At 42.4% G+C, this 19,562-nt stretch overlaps 1 protein-coding gene across 2 annotated transcripts in view; it reads left to right on the top strand.

Moving 5' to 3' along the window:
• Nucleotides 1-19,562, top strand: part of CCDC171 (coiled-coil domain containing 171) — a 209,692-nt gene that overhangs the window by 89,781 nt on the left and 100,349 nt on the right. For both annotated transcript variants that reach the window (XM_060237258.1, XM_060237259.1), the window contains 5 exons: nt 646-1,153; nt 2,159-2,275; nt 7,514-7,740; nt 8,302-8,484; nt 10,108-10,293. In XM_060237258.1, coding sequence (XP_060093241.1) covers nt 646-1,153; nt 2,159-2,275; nt 7,514-7,740; nt 8,302-8,484; nt 10,108-10,293 — 1,221 coding nt within the window. The remainder of the gene's footprint in view (nt 1-645; nt 1,154-2,158; nt 2,276-7,513; nt 7,741-8,301; nt 8,485-10,107; nt 10,294-19,562) is intronic.

The following is a 19,562-nucleotide window of genomic DNA, read 5'->3' as shown; positions in this document are numbered from 1 at the left end:
TTTACTTGCTAGCCCTTGTTTGTTTTTCCAGGTTACTTATTTTTGCATAAGTAGCTTTTACCTTCAACGTCAGCTTATATCCTCTATTTGCTTCAGCTTTTACCTCCCATTCCTGCTTTTCATATACTGCTTTCTTAGATTCGTCTGCAGAATGCAGCACAACCTGAGATGCTGCTGTGCTTTTTAAAAGCCTCCTGCCATGTGGATGAAGCCAATGGCATGGATCCTTTATCATGAAACCTTCTCTCAAGATTCTGGATGTGTGATGACTGGATGATAGGAATGCATGATGCTAGGCCTGTTGCACATTGCAGCTGTACTATGGGGTGAACCCTCAGAGAAACACCCATAACTGTACTAAGGCACCAGAATTTTTTTCAGTTATGGTTATCTTGGTTATTGGGAAACTGGGGGGAGAAAATGAAGATTTGAGGGGTATTTTTGAAGACCATTTTGCTTTTATTGTCTTTTGAATCAGCCTCCACAGCGGCTGGGTTTAGAGGGCTAATTAGAGAGTGTAGCAGTACTTTTAGTCATACCAGGACTTGATCCAGGAGGATTCACCCATAGACAAAATTGTTTTAACTTCTGTAGATGTAAACTGGAGTTGGTAGTTCTTGTATATAATTTTTTTTTTCATTGCAGAAATATCAAGAAATGGCAGAAAAAGCCAAAGAGAAATTTGCTGCTGGGGAAAAAGTACAGGAGCAATTGCTCCTTGAAAATTTGCACTTTAAAAACGTGTTGACAAAGACTGAAAAGGAGCATATTGCTTTGCTGGCAGCTTGTGCCTTGTTGTCTGGTGCCTTGTATCCTCTCTATAGTCGGTCCTGTGCCTTATCCACACAAAGGGACTTTCTTCAGGATCAATTCAACGCCTGTGAAGTTTTCAAGCATGAGATTAGGATGTTGGCCAATGCATTGGTTGATACAGAAGAGAAGAAGCACTGTGAGGACAAGGTGCAGAAGAAAAGACATTACAGAGGCCTGATACGTCTCTTCCGTAAAGGTGTCATTGCAGTGCTAGCAGCCAATAGGCTTCAGATGCTAGGCCAGTCATGCAGTTCCCTTTTCTCCTGGGTGGATGGCTTTAGAGAAGGCATTGGAATTTTGGTCTGTATAGGAGACTTGGAGGATGCGCAGAATCTGTCAAGTAAGATAATCAGCAAATGATTGATATGTTTTGTGTCAAACTGCACTTTCAGTACTTAAATAACAATTATATTATGCCAAGGCAATGGGGGGCATCAGCTTCACAATTTGAGGGGAAAATGTTTAAGCTGTTAAGCCAAATCTAGTGCAGTAATTAAAACTACTAAGCCCCAGTGGTGGTATTAAAGGCACAGGGGCACCCATTATTTGAATATTTGGTAAATTGAATCTGAATTACTCTAAGCTAGTATAGACATAACCATGCTTAGGAATTGGGGAATGTGCAGGCATTCCACCCACCTTTCCCCAGTTCACCCTGCCTTCCATAGTTTAACTGATGTAGCATTACATCTGCACTGACATGAACCATGATTAATATAAACTAGATTTCCCTGTATCCACAGTTTGTAAATAATGCCTGTTTAGTTCTATAGTCTGTACAAGTACTCCTGAATTTTTGTTAAATGGTTTAAATAGATGAAATGCAGTATGCAATTATCAAGATTTGTTATATTTTGGGTAGATAAATTGCAGGATGCACTATGATTTTTTGTGTGTAGAATCCATGGAAAAGTTATAAGAATTCTGGGAAATTCCAGCCATAACTTTCTAAAGAGAAAAAGTGGATTCCTAGATATTGAAGGAATAAATGTGAAGATCATTTCAAACCTTGGGTATGTGATGGCCAAATTTCTAACATGCTGAAATGCCTTGTAGTTATGAGCTTGCTGCTCATAGAATACAGGAAGAGCACATTAACTCATTTTGGAATTCTTCCAAATGATGATGGTGACAAACAGAAAATTATTTGCCTTTTGTTACCAGCAAAACAGTTTGTTAACACAGTTCAAAATGTCTTGGAATAATTTTAGGTTTTCTTTTGTTGTAACTGTTGACATAAGTTTCCAAATCTGCTTCATAATGTTCATAATACTGTTTTGAGAAGTATTTTAAAAACCTGCTTCTGTGACATGCTATTGCTTTTTAAAACTTTTTTGTATTATAGGGCAAGAAAAAGAACAAATCTATTCTCTTAAAGCTTTGAACTGGTTTACTAGTCCTGACCTTCTTGCATCAGTCCTGACTTCTATGGTAGAGCTGCAAGAAGTTCTTAGCAAGACAGGTAATGTTTATGAGCCATAGTTTGTGGTTTAGATGTCATTACAAACCATGGTTTTGCTGCAGGAGAAAGCTTGCATGAACTGTCCATGAAGAAAACGGGGAAGGAGTGCTAGAGACTATGGGTTTTCAAGCTTCATTTGTATAATGGCATTCTGTTGTCTGTGGCTGTGTAGGAATCATGCCAGTATTTCCAAACAATTCCTTTTGTTTACATGGTGAGTAGCAAAAATTACTGCTAACAATTAATCTGTAAATTAACCCAAAATTGATCTAGTCAGTGTGTGTGTGTCTGTGTATGTGTTTCAACCTGTGACCATGTAAAGTCTCTTCTGTATTGCTTTGACTTGCAGCTAAGAAAGGTCAGACACTCATGTAGCATCCTGTGGACCTTTCTGGCTTCTAATTATTATGGAAGACAGCAGAAAGCTCCAGTGACTAAACTGAGTATAAGAGAAAGATTTTCCTTTCCATTCCATACTTCCCAGGTACAAGGTCAAACTTCTGCAGTTTCTGAGATTAAGGGCACAAAGCTAGGTGGCCATTTCTGCAAACTGTACTGTCTTGGCTGAAAAAATTGAATTGCTGTTGGTGTTCCTGTTTTAATTCCCTTGAGGTGGAATGGTAGTTTAGAAAAGGGAGGGTGGTTACTACAAGAGAAGATACAGTTGGCTTCAGAAGTGTATAGGATTTTAGAGAAACAATCCAAGCTATCCATGCAGCACTCATTAATCCAGGTCCTGGTAACATGCTGTTGCCTGCAATATAAACTGGGGAAGAAGGCAAACAGCACACGAGGTTATAAATCAATGAAGTTCCAGGCAAACATGTTTCACCATTCAGCAAAGACAACTTGTTGCTGAGAATCTGTTGGGTTGTGCCATGATTGCATGCCCATCACTGAGTAGCATTTCTTGAAAAACACCAAGAACACATAATCTATGCTACTTTTCCACAGAGATCATTCTGACCAGCTGGTCCATTCTGTCAGCCAACTCTCCAGTGGTATCTTTGACACACATCAAGTGGGTGGACATGGTCTTGGTCATGCATTCCTAGGAATATGGCACATCCACAGTTGCCCTGGCATATCGACTGTGCTTTGAAGTTTGAACAGGATGTACTTCTAGTTTGGTTTGTGGACATGTGTGCAACTTGGCATTAGCTAGGCAGTTGATCCCACTGATGGTTATTGTTTCTAATACCTTATGCCAAGGACATTATCCAGGAGCTGGTGTGCCACAACTCCAAAACCATGTTCTGGACTCTAGTATGTTTTTTTATGACTAACAACTTTAAACGTTTTCAGTCAACCTTCGTTTGGTGGGCTGGGAGCTTAAGAACAATGCAACTAGTTCCATGCGTATCAGGCATATTTCTGACATGTTTCTTGAATGCGCAAGTGGAGAGCCAGTTTGGTGTAGTGGTTAAGTGTGCGGACTCTTATCTGGGAGAACCGGGTTTGATTCCCCACTCCTCCACTTGCACCTGCTGAAATGGCCTTGGGTCAGCCATAGCTCTGGCAGAGGTTGTCCTTGAAAGGGCAACTGCTGTGAGAGCCCTCTCCAGCCCCACCCACCTCACAGGGTGTCTGTTGTGGGGGAGGAAGATAAAGGAGATTGTGAGCCGCTCTGAGACTCTTCGGAGTGGAGGGCGGGATATAAATCCAATATCTTCATCTTCTTCTTCTTCTTCTTCTTCATCTCTGTGCCTGACCCCTGTATGTTTGAAGCAATATGAGATAGTATTAGGCTTCTCTGCAAAACAAAATTGTAGTACTTTGGAACCACAACCTTGTATTTATGTTCACATGCAGGTCATATCTTTTTAAAGGCCAAACCTCTAGCAGTATTGCTTAAATGAATTTTGAACAGACAGATTGTGATCAGTTGTTGCTTAAGCAGAGTTTCTAAAACTCAGCATGAACTCTTTAACACTTATGCATTAGTTAGGATTCAGTCCCCCCATCTTGTGCTGTTTCTCTTATTTTAAAAAAACTTGCAGCAAAACAGAGACTATCCTCATGTCGCTAGAGTAATGTTTGCCACTTTTCATTGGCTTTTGCTTCATTTGTTTAATAAAGACTCAGTTGTGCTTTGTACTGTAACTGTATTTGTGTAAGACATTTCTCACACACTCATCACAACATAAATTATTTAGTGCTTTTACTGTAATTCCTTGATAGTCTGTGGCCAGGTACTTAAAGTGTATATATTCTTTTCCCTCTGGTTATAGATACAGCCGAACACAGTACCTTGTGGAATTGCATTGTATTCTCATTTCACCTTTCAAAGCAGCGAATGATTCTAAGCCACACATTTCTTTGTTTTAGTCAAAACCATTATTCATTAAAAATTAACCAGAGGTGATGCTTTGCTTTTAGAAACTGTGTGCTTTCCCCATCCTTGGGATTTTTTTTTATTAGATCTCTCTGGTAGTTCTTTAAAAACAAGATGTACAGTGTAGGACTGAAAAGTATATCTGTGGAATGACAGTACCTTGGTATTCGAGGACAGTAACTCTTTGAATACCAGTAACACCTGATACATTGATAAAATTATCTTGGCAAAAAATTAGGTTAAAACAGAACTAAAAATCACATTTGAAACTATGGAGACTATCAAAATCCACCCAATCTGGCCTCTCCTTCATGCCCTGTGGCTTCCACACCACCTCCACTAGCCTTTCAGCAAACTAGGATGCCACTGCCACCAGGTCTGACACTGCACAAGTTCTCCCTCTTTCCCACTCGCCCAACAAACATCCCAGCCGGAAAGGAAGATGCAGCAGGCTCAAGGTAGCAGGAAGAAGGGAAATCTCAACAGAAACCAGCTGTCAGTGGAGCAGCCCTCACTGCCACCACCTACAACGGGTACAGCCAAGGTCAACATTCCCAGCCCAGCAGAGCATCAAGGAGACAATGACCCAGCAAAAGTTCCTACAGGGACAGGGCCAAGAAGGCAAGGAAGAGGGCCAGCCAGATTGGAGAAGGCAATTTAAAGAGGTGGTACTATGACCGCTAGCCCAAGTGGTGGCCCAGGTGGTGAAGGTGAAGCCAAGAGGTGAGTCTAGGGCTAATTGAAGGATTAGGAGGATGCATATAGGGAGGCTTCAAGACCAGACCTGGGAGAAAAAGGAGAGCCTGACTTCGCTGAAGAAGCAACCTCCTGGGAAAGAAGAGGACAGACTTGGGTGCTATAACCCTTGCTCCTACCCCCTTAACTCCTGTCTGGAGGCTTGGGGAGTCCCAACGAGGTGGGAAATGATATTAGAGGGAAGGGGGGGGGCAATGCTGGCAGGGAGGACCCACACAAGGACTTTGGTTCCTGCTATTCATAGAGAAAAAGTAAAAAACAGAAACAGAAAGAACATGGAGATGCCCAAGCCCCTGGATACACCTGAAGTAGCTCTTTGGATCTCTGCCAATGTAAAGTGAATCCCAGATAGATCATATTTCATATGCAAAGTGTATATATACATAAAATAAAAACTAGCAGACAGTGTTGGTCTTCTTGTTTTGCAGAAAGTATTTTGATTAGTCGCATCCTGAAATAGACATTTACTCTCTTTAGTTTAGATCATTTCTAAACGTTTAGATAATCTTTCAGTTCCAGATGGAAATAATTTTCTAGGCGTATTCCTTTTTGCCTGAAACCTTTTGGTTTTTCTTACCAAAGAGAGAAAGAAAGATGGCATTCTTTTTTTTTAAAAAAAAAAACTTCCTTGATGGCCTTTCTTCTTTAAATTTTCTGAACAAATATTTTAATTCACTCCCACAACAGGAGATCTTGTATTCTCCTGAATATAAATAAGCTCCACCATGGTTGTCATCTTACCCTGATAGTATCGTAAGACAAGTAATGACAGATTAAGACCTGACTTGAAGAGGGAAAACTAAATTACAAGACTTTTATTAAGGCATAAATAAGCCTATTAACCGTTATCAGGAATACCAATTAGTAGAAGGAGCACTGACAATTTTATTTATCAACATTAAACACAATTATTAATTACAGACCTGACGAATCTAGCTGTAAGCAGAACATGTTGGGTGTGCTGGGGCCTTAAGTCCATTATATGAGAAGGATGATTACCAAAATCCTATGGGGAAATAAGTAATTGTAGTTGTAAAATTTTAATTGCCTTGGAATAAGGTAAATTATATTCTCTTGTCTCAGAATATAAATAGTATGGCATTAAGGTACCAAGCCTCAGTAGTTTTAAGCAGCAAATGATTTAGACATCTAAACTGTCAAAAGAAAGGGAAAAGGTTATACATTTTTAACTGTGACTTACTTTCTGCTTTTGATTGTGTGACACATTTCCCAATATTTATAAGTGTTTTTAGTCTACTTACACAACAGATTTTGAGTGTCATGTATTACAACCTGTGGATTAATGAATGAAGAAAAGATGCAGCATTGGAGGACAAGGAAAACTGTGTGTGCAATTTCAGGCATCAAAGTAGAATTGTGTGTGTGTAAATGTGGATTATCTTCCAGCAAAGATAATTGTTGTCTTGAAAGTGCATATTTAACAAACTCTACATTCTGACGGACTCATCGAGTTCAATTGCATGTCTGCTCACATAATGCCTTAGTCTTGGATCCTGTATTTTTCTTCCATTTGTGCATTTTGTCATCCTCTCTGGCACTAGCTGCTCTTTGGCTCATTGAAAGACTCTGACCTTCCATGAACAAAAATGCCTGTTGCTAGAGGAGTGTCCTACACAGTGGAATACTGCCTTTGCAATGGACGACAGCACTGTGCTTAGGAAGCGACGTATAAAATTTGAGTCTTAGTTTCTCTTTTAGCATTCATAATAGGATCACAAAAAGAGTTGGTCTTTCTTAACACCCAAAACTGTTCCATGAAAATATTCTGTACTAAAGATCTAGACTACATAACCCTCCTTGAAGTTTTGTGGGCTTATTCAGCTTCTACTATAGAACAGTTCAGGGAAGATTTCTCACCCACCCACCCTGGAAACTTTTCCTGTAAAGTACCATTGCACTGTGATCTTAGGCTTTTAAAATCAGAAGTAAGGGATGCTGCAAACGTAGCTATTTCCTAGGAAGATTACCTTAGGTTATTCCATGTGGCTTCTTGGCCTGTTGTATATGAGAAAATATCTGGAGCAACCTTTTCCATGTTCTCAGCATTGAATATTATTATAGATAAGCCCAACAATTCCATGCATACTTGATTTATGGATTTTAAAAAATTTTTTCCTCTTCTATAGATCTGAATTCCTGGCTTTCCAGACATTTACTTGTAAGCGCAGCAAGGAATTCTTTTTCAAAACTCATGGACAAACTTCGCATAATGATGGAAGTTGCCATTGCAGACAGCAGCCGGAGCATCACCTATGTGGAGAAAGACTCATTAGTTCAGAGACTGGCTCGGGGGCTACATAAAATAAATGCACACGCCCTTAAAGAAGGCATAAATGACAGAGTCCCTGTTACGGTTCGTATGAATGCGATTAGCATACAGTAGGTATTGTATATACTGAATTTGCTTTCAAATTGTTATTTTTTTCTTTAAATGTAGTCTATATAGCATGCATCAAATTATTAGGCTCTCAGATAAGACAATGGAAAGAGAAGGTAATAAGGTTTAAAAAATAGCTAACTTTTGTATTACTTCTAGCAATTCTTTATCTGATTTCTTAGTTTTCAGCACTCTAGGCAAAGTGCAATCTTCCTTAAAATACCTGTATACATATGATTTTGATTTCAGAAGTACTATAATTATCTCCCAGAGTAATGATGAAAAATACATTAGATCTACTGAAAATATGGTAAATGTTGCCACCCTTTGCCTTTCTTCCTGTCCTCCTGCCCCAACATCCTCTTCTCTCTCTGCTTTTCTGTGAACACGTAGGAGTGGATTTAGAACGCTTCACTTTTGTGTAAGAAACCCAGCAAGGAAACTTCATATTAATTTGCCCAGGCATTAAATGCTATTGATTTATTGCCTAATCAGCGCATTTTATAGCTAACAACATTGTTTCCCTTTTATTGCCAGAAAAGCATAGCATTCTTGCAGAAGCAAATATTTGAATTTACACAAAGGCTGCATACAGCAGAAGTGGAACGGCGGTCATTGCGCTTAGAGCTCACAGAATTCAAACAGAATTTGAATGAGATGAAGAAAGAGGCTGACAAAGCCCAGAGTCTGCAAGAGCAATTAAATGCATTTAAGCAATCTGTAAGTATATTTGATGTAGAAAAAAAAATAGAACTCAGTCTAAAGGAAAGATTTCTTTTGAATCCATTTTGATTCAGTATTCCTTAGAAAATCAAGTAATAAAGTCAATCTGTTATGATGTTCCCCACCACTTTGAATAACTGTGCCTTGTAAATGTTTCCCAGCTATGGATCAGATACATTTTTTAAAAGGAAGACATGTTTCCTTCATTATGTTTTGTTTTTTATATTGCAGCATAATGTCCATTGAATAAATTTAAGATGTTTGATCTTCAGTGCTGATACCCCCTCAGTATTTTAAATTACGTTCTTTGCTGCTGAAACATATTGTGTGTTAACTTCCTCTGTACAGTATAATTTGTGTACACCTGTTTGCTTTCCTTTCCAGCTGCACCACTTTTGATATGTTCTTGAAAAAAGTAAGGGCTTCTTCACACACTGCAAAATTCCTACATGGAAGGCACTTCCAGGTTTGATTTAATGTGAAATTCTAATGTAGATCATCATGTATGATGGCTTTTACAGGTGGGTTTGCATTGCTGGCCAAGCTTTTGTTGTATAAGCAGTTGGAAACTTGGGCCATCCGTGAATTCCTTGCATGTTTATAAGCAGCAGGAGGCTCAGGCAAGTGTCATCTTTGGCATGTTGCAAATTCATGTGTACATGGAAGTGCCTTCTGTATTGGAACTCTATGGTGTGTGAAAAACTCTTTGGCACCTGGTGGTTTACCATTTTGTCAGTGGTCTGAAGAGTCACAATTCAATGCCATCAGAACCACAGCTATCTGCGAAAACGATTTCTCTCTCTTTGCAGCAAATAGTCTCATTTCTAAATGAAAAGTATAGGAGAATTTCTTGGAGGCAGGTGTAAGAAAGGATAAAAATACATGCAGAATATTAATTGCCTTTCCTCCAGTCTGTGTTATGTTTCCCTTTATGTATTCATTTCTGATGAGGCTGACTTTTAAAATTCATTTTTATCTGCAGTCCATACAGGCACATGTGAATGAAATCTCCTGCCAGCAGATGGAGATGGAAAATCATTGGTTTTTTAACTTTACCTTGGACCTTGGCTTTTGTTCCAACTAAACTGTTGTACTGAAATTTTACATTATCCAACCTAGTAATTAGCACTTCCAGCTTCAATTTGTCTTTAGCAACAATAGTGGGGATAGATAAGTTCAGAAGGCTTGCTTCTCATCCCCTGCCCCATTTTATTTATTTATTTTTACATATTGCACACAGTACTTAGGTGTATGGGTCTGGCTTGAACATTAAAACACTCTGATGATACCTCTGTTCAAATTAACTTCTGTTATAAAACTGATTTTCTCACTGGGAGGTACAATCTCTTTGATCACTAGTAGTTTGAATGAGAACCTTTTCCCCCCAGTCAACATATGCTTTAGGTTTTTGAGGAAGATGAGTGAATAAAAGTCATCTGGCATTAGCATTGTTTAATGGTCTTGCCTTAGAAAAGAAAGCCCCTTGGGCAGATATATTGAGTGTTTTTTAAAAACTTTTGCATTAGAATGTTGCATATTGGCAAGTGGGATCCTGAAAGTCAAGTGTATATAAACAATGCTGCAATTCCATGACAGAACACAATTTATTTCCTTTATCAGAAATTGATCACCCACGAGAGGTTTGAAAGTGCATGTGAAGAGCTGAATAATGCATTACTTCGGGAGCAGCAGGCACAGATGCTTTTGAATGAGCAGGCACAACAGCTCCAGGAGTTGCAATATAAACTGGAGTTGCATTCCAGTGAAGAAGCAGACAAAAACCAAACCCTAAGTGAAGCTGTGAAGGTAGGCCAGTATTTCTTCAAAAATAAAGATGCAAGTCTTGCACTGCTGTATAAAGTTATGCACTCTTCAGAACAATGTCTCTTATGGAAAACATTAAACATAAAGGGCAGGTGTAACTTCCTCTTGGAGACTAAGAACAATGTCTCTTATGGAAAACATTAAACATAAAGGGCAGGTGTAACTTCCTCTTAGAGACTAAGAGGATTCAGGGGTCTGCCTTTCAATTGCTTACCTCCTTTCTCCAATAGGGGGGGCAATCATCCCGAAGGCACCCTCTAACATGTTGTGCCCCAAGGGACAGTTCTCTCCCCAATGCTGTTTAACATCTATATGCGCCTCCTTGCCATCAATACGCGGATAACACCCAGCTCCATCTGATGTTGGGTGGCCGGTCCGGCTGCGCCCTGGAAAATCTAGACCTGGCATTGCAGGCCATGGTGAAGTGGCTTAGCAGAGTCGGTTGACATTGAACCCTGTGAAGATGGAGGTCCTGCATCTAAGTCGTGGTGGCCTAGGAAGAGAGATCTTCCTGCCGGCCTTTGATGGGGCACTTTTGGTGCCAGCATCTAGGGTCAAGAGTCTGGGGGTGCTCCTGGACCTTTCATTGACAATGGAGGCCCAGGTAGCAACCATTGCCCAATCAGCATTCTGCCATCTTCGGTGGATAAGGCAGTTGGTTCCATTCATCAGGTGCGGCAACTTGGCAACAGTGATCCATGTGATGGTCACCTCGAGAATAGATTACTGTAACGTCCTCTACATGGGGCTCCCCTTGATTCAAATCCAAAAGCTGCAATTGGTGCAGAACGCAGCAGCCAGGTTGTTATTGGAGCTGCCTGTACGGGTGCATGTTCAACCTGCACTGCAAACACTGCACTGGTTGCTTGTGGCATACCAGGTTCGCTTCAAGGTGCTGGTTTTAACCTTTAAAGCACTATATGGCTTGGGGCCTGCTCACCTTCGAGACTGTCTTTCCCCATATGTACCCCAGTGGGCACTACATTCTGGCTCTCAAAATCTTTTACCAATCTCTGGCCAAAAGAAGTATGGTTGGCCACCACTAGGGCCAGGGCATTTTCTGTGGTGGCCCCCACATGGTGGAATGCCCTTCCAAAAGAAATTAGAGCTCTTCGGGATCTGGTATGGTACCGCAGGGCCTGCAAGACCGAACTCTTTTGGTTTGAATTTAATACCTGAGGCAGGCAACTACTACATTAGGCAACTACAATTTAATACCTGAGGCAGGCAACTACTACTACATTACATCATAGCTCTGAGAGCCCATTTGGTACTATGATAATAACATCTGAGCGCCAACATAACAGTAGTAATAATGTCAGCAATATGTGAGCACCAAAACAATAATAGCAGCAATGGTAAATGACACTTGGATGATCAGCTTATAGTTTTGTAAATCGTTATATTTTTGTTGTATTATATTGTCTTGCTTTTAAGCTGAATTGTTGTTTTAAAACGTTGTTAGCTGCCCTGAGCTCGTAAGGGGAGGGCGGGATACGAATTTGATTAAATAAATAAATAATCAATGCTAGAAGATGATAATAGCTAGTTTGTTCCAGTAATTGGCAAACCAGAGGAACAGAGCCATACTTATCTGCCCCTCAGGGGGAAAAAAACACATGGAGTTAGTGGACAACATCTTAGCACTTGAGCACAGAAGACACACTGAGTTTTCTTTTATTTATAATTTTTATTAATTTTAACTACAAAAAGAAAAAGCAGAAGCAGAAGTACAAAAAACATCAAGAGGGAAGGGGAAATACAGAGTGGGAGATCAGAAACAAAGCTGCAAATATATCAGTTACATTTTTACCTCAAAACAAAATACCTAGTCCTTTCTACCTGCAAGTATTGAGTTTTCCCCTTATGTTCTAACGTCTTCATTTTCCATTGTACACTTTTTACTAAACTATTACTTAAAATACAAGTCTGAACTATTCTTCTTCAGCAAACAGTTATATATATATATATATATATAAATGGATAGGGAAAAAGATCAAATTTAAAATAAAATAAAAAGTGGAGAGATAAGAAAGAAAAATGGTAAACAAGGAGCATATTAGTTTATCGCAATATAAATAATTTCTCCAAACAAACATATTAAGAGCAGGTCTACCAGATTACAAAATAATTGTGTTGTCTGTCTTCTTAAAAATTAATTCAAGTTAACTATTTATTTATCTAGATTTCTTTTCAGAACTTTTCAATCCTTTAGCTCTCATGTCCATATTAATCAGAGAGGAACAAATCTATTATGTCCCAAAGATCTCACTTTGCCTTTTAAAATCACATATCTTGCTGAGAGTTCCATATTATCCAGTTACCTACAGAGAGGGAAAACAATTTAAAATCCCTTCTTCCTGAAAGTTTTCCACATTTTGATTTTTTTTGATGAAATGTGCATCCTTTCTCCTTACTGCAAGCACCCATCTCAGTAAAAATCCCACGCCATTAGATCCTCTCAAAAAAACTTCAAACAGCCTAAACTTCCGGTTCTTCTTAGCAACTGCGCCATAAGGTTCCATTTTAGTTTTCTTCTTTTCATTTCCCAGCGGATCTTTTTCCATTTCCAACTCCACAGACATCACCAAGATCTCTTTGTCACTCTGTCTTTTTTATGGAACATTTCGCTTTGTGATGCCATTTTACTCCACAGAACAACTCAGTCTAATAATCAAAGTTGAAAAGTAACTCAGAGATCCAGTTAGTCTAAACTTCCAAATCTCCACCAGCCATACATGTTGCCATTTCAGTTGCACTCAGATGACAAATACCAGTCTCTTTGGAATATATTTAATTTGTTCAGACCAAATTATAACCAAATAATATCTCTTTATCACTTATTCAATCATAATCAGGGTCGATTTAAGTATCTATATTCAGTCAAATTCAGATTGTTGCAGGCATTCAAAGTTGTTCTTTTTATCTTTTAGGAGCCAGATTCATGGGAAAGTGGGGGGTGGGTGGGAATTCACCTCTTTCCTTTCCTTTGAACTGACCATTTGTTGTTATGTAAAACGACGCATTAGCCGATGGTATGAAAAGCAAACTTACTTGCAGAGTAGAATTGCCGTGTTTGAGATAGGAAAGCAATACATCAAAGGCTTGTTAGCAGCAAGGAAAGCAAGCGGTCGGGTGTTCACCTCTTTCTGCCGTAATGGCGATCAAGGCAGCGGAGCATTTAAGTTCACAAGAAGAGCAGGAACAGCTGCCGCTATATCCCTGTCTTCCTGTAAAAGCCCTATGCCGAAAGGAAACCCGTCCAGGGTCTCCCCTAGAGGTGCCACATCTGTGGCACCTCTCCAACTGCCTGATTCAGGGGGGCTGCAAGAGACAAGCTCCATGGACCCCCGCTAAGCTCAAGGCAACGAAACCCGGAAGTCCCCAACTCGACATACTGGGTTTTCTTGTATCCCTTTTCATTGCCACAGCTTCTTATGACCCCTGAAAAAAGTTGTTGGCATGTTGGAGTTAGGAGGGACAAACTGCCCCTTCCCTCAATGGAACTGCATGTGCAAAACATAAGGAAAATTGTTTCATCTCCTTGAATCCCTGCACATCCATCTCTGCACTCCCATTAGCTCATGGCTGGTACCTCCAGGGGTCAGAAAAACCCACAGCAATGGAAAAGAATGTATAAAACTACACCTTCTAGAAGGGGTAGGATATTGCCCACATTTATCTGGATTGGAAACTATTGAACATAACAGTGTGACTTCTCCACCCCTGTACAAACCTCCCTCAATTGCCAAGGACAGCAAAGAAGCAAAGACCCCCAGGGGATGCAGTAGCTTCAAAGGGCTGGCAGATGCAGGGGTAGAGCTGGGGGATGGTCCATGATGGAGGAGCAGGGCACCTTGGTGGGAAGCAGTGAGGAAGAGTCAGCTCTGGAATCAGTGGTCCAACTGGCTTCAAGGAGCCAGAGAAAATATGCCAACCAGTCCCACCTCATGCCGAGAGTAAGGGAGGGGGTGGGAACAAGGGGTAGTGCTGCATGGTGCTGAGAGGTGGGACTAGGAGCAGCCCCTTCATTGGATATGGAAGGTGGCTATGAGGGACATGAGGGAGGCATGGAGAGGACTGGAGAGTTTGGAGCTGTCACACTGCAGGTAGAGGGACTGAAGTGGGAGGCAGCTGGTGGGCTGGAGAGGAAGAACACTGGCTCTACCCCTACACAAGCTTGGGGCTGCCTGCCAACTGGGAGGAAAGACTCGGATGATTGTCAACCTACTTTCCCTGTATAGTCTGAGGCCCAGCCAGGCCAACTTGCAAGACTCATGCCCTGGAGGGCTCTACAGGTTTGAGTTCTGACCCTGCAGCCCCATAACCCGATAATAACTTGACTGTAACTACCTTGAGTTTCTCCGGTGGCCTAATCAGTGGGTCGATCTGAACTACTGGGGTATAGGCTCCTCCTCCTCATCACAGGGTGAGGTCTTCCAATCGATCCGGGGAGGAGTGGCCTATACCTTCCATCTTCGTCAGTTCATTCCGGCCCTGCAAGAAGCAGGATGGCTCTTCTTTCGCGCACTAAAAGAAAGTGCGTTGGATCCAGACAGAGAAGCTATAGAGAGGTCGGGAGCATAGGGGTTGGTCCCCAACAACACCAGCATGAGGGCAAGATGCCGTGGGCTACTCGTGAGTAGACCCAGATGACGGAGGCGGCAGAGCCCTGCGACGCTCTGTTCCCTCGCTCATGTTACAGGAACAGAGCGGGGAAAACGGCACAGGAGCCAAGGGGTCCTGGAAACTCTGGCACGGTAAGTATCGACGCAGCAGGAAGGGACCCCTCATGGTTGGGGATGCCGGCGGGAGTCCTGGGGAGGCCTTAGGGACCAACACGGCACAGGCCTGACCGAGTGGAGCCCAGAGCTGTGTTGCCTAAGTGCATCGTAGCAGGGAGAGTCCTATTCACACCCTGGGTGCTTCATTAAGCCAGAGGGTGAACAGGCGCCACCAGAGTGCAGAAGCTTTGGTGAACAGCAGGGGGCATTGTGGAAGCAGCCTGCCTTCCATCTTGCGTCCCCTTTCCCGCTCTTTTTTCTTACTGCCTTCTACTTTCACTTTTGTTTTCAGTGAGGCACGGAGGCAACAAAATGGCGGCTAGTTCTAAAGGCAGTTCCCCCAGTGAGTTTGAACTGTCTCTCTTCTCAGGGCCTCAGTCTCTCAGCAGGCACAAGAGACACAGAATCCTGATTTCTCTGGGGACGACGCCAAAGCAAACTTGCTTCAGTGGCTTAAGAATGAGATGTTAAAAGAACTGGGGCAGGACCTCTTGCAGTAGTTGGGCTCTTCTGCTTCTTCAGCCCTGAAGATGAGACAACAGGGAAGGAAAAGGGTCAGAGACCCCAGTCCTAGTGATCTCTTTGAAAGGCAACCTAAGCGCAGAATGGAGCCTGCAGAGAGAGATATTCAGGCAGATAGTGGACAGATATGGGCCGGTATCGGTGGATTTGTTTGCCACAGTGGAGAATTGGCAGCTGGACAGGTTTTTCTCCAAAAGCAGAGATGCAGAGGGGACCGATGCACTCAGCTGACAGGGCTCCTGTATGCCTTCCCACCCACTCAGCTATTGCCCAAGGTGATTCAGAGGATGGTGGATCTAAGGGCAGAGATAGTACTTGTGGCTCCTTTCTGGCCGAGACGAGCATGGTTCCAGGAGCTCCTGAGGCTGTCAGTGCTGCCTCCTTGGCGTCTGCCGGGGAGGGGGGATCTTTTGACTCATGGCAGTGTGTCACATCCCCAGCCAGGATTGTTAAAGTTAACAGTTTGGAGGTTGAGCAGTCTCAGCTCGAAAGCCTAGGATATGCAAAGAAGGTGATGGACACCATGTTAGCGTCTCGTAGAATTTCCACTAACAGGGTGTACAACACCACTTGGAAAGTTTTTTCTTCTTGGTCTGCCCAGAGGGGGTAGGACCCATTGAAGGTGAATGTTCAAGGGGGTTCTAGGTTTTCTACAGGGGGGGGGGGGGGCGGATAAGGGACTGTCCACCAGCACTCTGAGGCGTCAAGTGGCTGCCATTTCCGCTATCCAGGGGGTGTGGAGACATAAAGCGCTATCCTTGCATTCGCATATTAAAAGTACCCCGCATATTTGCAAGGTACTTCACTTCTCAAACCACCCCAGGTGCATAGATTCCCTTCCTAGAAATTAAACATAGAATTGAATGCCTTGTATAGACACCCATTTGAGCCTATGACCTTGTGTGGGGTTAAAGAACTGACGTTGAAGTCCCTTTTTTTGGTTGGGATCACTACAGCACGCAGGATGTTGTAGTTAAGGGCCCTATCGGTGGATAAGGAGCTGTGTGTTTTTCACAATGACAAAGTTGTGTTGAGACCGGCCCGTTCCTTTATTCCGAAAGTCAACTCCGTTTTTCATAGATCGCAGGAGTTAGTGCTTCCAAATCTTTGCCCTAATCCCAGATCTCCTCGTGAGAGGGAGTTGCACTGTTTAGACGTGAAGTGGGCGCTTAGTTATTACATTGAGCGTACGAAAGACTGGAGAAAATCTGATTCAATGTTTGTGTCTTTCAGTAAAGCGTTCCGGGGGCAGAAGGTCTCCACCTTCTCTCTGAGTAGATGGTTGAGGGAATGCATTGAGTTGGCTTATAAGGCCCAAGGTCAGGTTCCTCCAGAGGGGATTACAGCACACTCCTTGAGAGGTGCTGCCACGTCTGCAGTGTATAGGTCTTTTCATTCACTGGAAGTGGTGTGTAAAACCGCGACCTTGAAATCAATACATATCTTTACCAAACACTATAAGGTAGATAAGTGGGCATCAGCAGATGCTGCTTTTGGGAGGCATGTGCTGCAGCATGCACTCTAAATAGGGAAGCTGGTCCTGCCCTGGGATTTACACTTTGATACGTACCAGTAGTTCAGACCAACTCACTGACCAGGCCACTGGAGAATGGAAGATTTGTATCACTTACCGTGAAGCTTCCTCCCTGGTGGACTGGCAGTCGGTCAATCTGACCCGTCCTTGGTGTTAGTGGTTGAGTGGCTTCCTGGGTTTTGGAGATGGATCCTGGAGCTTATTCCCGTACTTGGGGTAAATTACTGTACTGTGTTTTGTTGTTCTACGGTCAATTGTCCTTTCGTATGGTGCAGTTGAGCATAATAAAATTTGTTCTTCTCGTTTTTCATTGAGTATGATTAACGAGGAGGATTGGGGAGTTTATTCCCTGTAGGAAACGACTGACAAGGATGGATGGTATAGGCCACTCCCCCCCACCCCCGGATCAATTGGAAGACCTGACCCTGTGATGATGAGGAGAAGCCTATACCCCAGTAGTTTGGACTAACCCACTGCCAGTCCACCGAGAAGGAAGCTTCACGGTAAGTGATACAAATCTTCCATTCATTGAGAAAAGTGGACTTCAAATAACATTACATAAGCTTGGGTAGAACAAAACAGCAAAAGGGGGAGGGGGGATGGAGGAAGGAGGTACAGAATTCCACAGGTCCCAAATCATCTACACAGGGGTCAGTGAGAAAGTAAACTTCATTAATACCTTAAATTTAGACCAGCTTTGTCAAGTGGTTAAACAACTGTTTCTTCTTATTCTCTTGGCTCCCATGTGCATAGCAGATGTATTCACTTTTTTGGACTATTATCCTATTCACTTTTGGCAGACATATTAAAAAATTAATAACTGATCAGTGGGGCTACACAAGACTTTCAGAGGGCTCTACAAGATTTTTATCTTGCTTCCTCTGTTCCCTTCCTTTTCCTTCTCCTTGTTGGTCCACCTGGCAGTAGCGCCTCTCATCCCTTCCCCACACCCTCCTCTGTTTCTCCACTAGCTGCCACACCTGCCAGTCTGCTCAATAACAACATTGCTTCATTTTCATGTCTAGCTCACCCACCCTTCTGTCCCCATCACTTCTCCAAAGGAATTCACTGGATAGAGAAGGGGAGCTGCCACAGCCTTATCCTCCTCCTGTTTCTGCCATTTCCTCACCTTCTGTCCCACACAGGGGAGCTGGAAGAGGGAGAATCAGCAACAGAGATGCTGCCATATTTTTATCCCCCTGGCTGCCTCATTGCCATCTGTTCCAGGGTGTTGGAGCAGGAGGATACAGCTTGGGAAGGAAGAGAAAGTACTGCTGCTTTATTGCTTGCCCATCCATCTTCTTTCTTTTGGTTTTTCTCATGGCAGTGGTGCCTTCATTCACTTACTTCCCCCCAACCATCCCTCACTGCGTGACCACCTTCTTTCTGCCTGCCCACCACCACCACCTCCTCCCTTTCGATCCCATGAGTGACTACTATATCCACTTACCCTCTCAACCATCACTCACTGCTTGCCCGCCTTCTCTCTGCCTGACCATCACCTCCTTTCTGCCAATCCTATCTGTGACTACCATGTCTATCCACTTACCACCCCCCAACCACCACTCATTGCTCGCCCACCTTCTTTCTGCCTGTCTACCACCTCCCTGTCGATCCGGTCAGTGACTACCATATCTATCCACTTAACCTCCCAATCATCACTCACTGCTTGTTTGCCCCCTCTCTGCCTGCCCACCACCTTCTCCCTGGTCACATACTCCATCAGCAAATATCATCTCTAAAAATTAAGGTAAAGATCTGGAGATTTTGTGTCATGAGATCTCAGTTCCTTTATGTTGGCTATGTAAGTGCAGACAGCATTCCTTTGATTTGACCCTCATCCCTTTTAAAAATATTTTTTCTATCAACCTGGGGATTCCCCCAGATCTACAGAAAAATGTCCCGTCTCTGTACCTGGTCCCAATCACTAGGCTTTTTGATTTGTTTAGGGGACAGGTTCAGAATCTAATGTAATGAAATGGTGATTATTGTGTAGTATGCAGTTTCTCAGTCTTTACTAATTCTCCTTGTTTTTCATTGGAAGATGGACAAACTACTTAGTGTGTATTTAATCAGTGCAGAAATTATATAGACAGTTGCCTCAGCCTCTCATAAAACAGTTAGGTTTTCCTAACTGTTAGCTTTTCCTTGTGCATTATGATTGGTACATGGTGGCACCAACTGCTTCATTGTTAGCTATGAAGAACTCTCTTCCATATATCCGTTTTCTTTTGCCCTGTTAAAGGAGGGAGAAGGAAGCTGGAGTAAGGCCTGTTGTGCAGTCAAGATGCTGCCATTGCCTGCTCCACTTCACTAATAACTCCTTTTTTGTGCAAATGTGACCAAACCTTCAGCTGCTTCTCCATGTGGCAAAGTAATTTGAAAGAACAGTTGCAAAAGTTATCTTCTTA

The sequence above is a fragment of the Heteronotia binoei genome, chromosome 4 (assembly GCF_032191835.1).
Source record: "Heteronotia binoei isolate CCM8104 ecotype False Entrance Well chromosome 4, APGP_CSIRO_Hbin_v1, whole genome shotgun sequence".
NCBI classification, from domain to species: Eukaryota; Metazoa; Chordata; class Lepidosauria; order Squamata; family Gekkonidae; genus Heteronotia; species Heteronotia binoei.
This window is presented reverse-complemented; position numbering and strand designations above follow the sequence as displayed.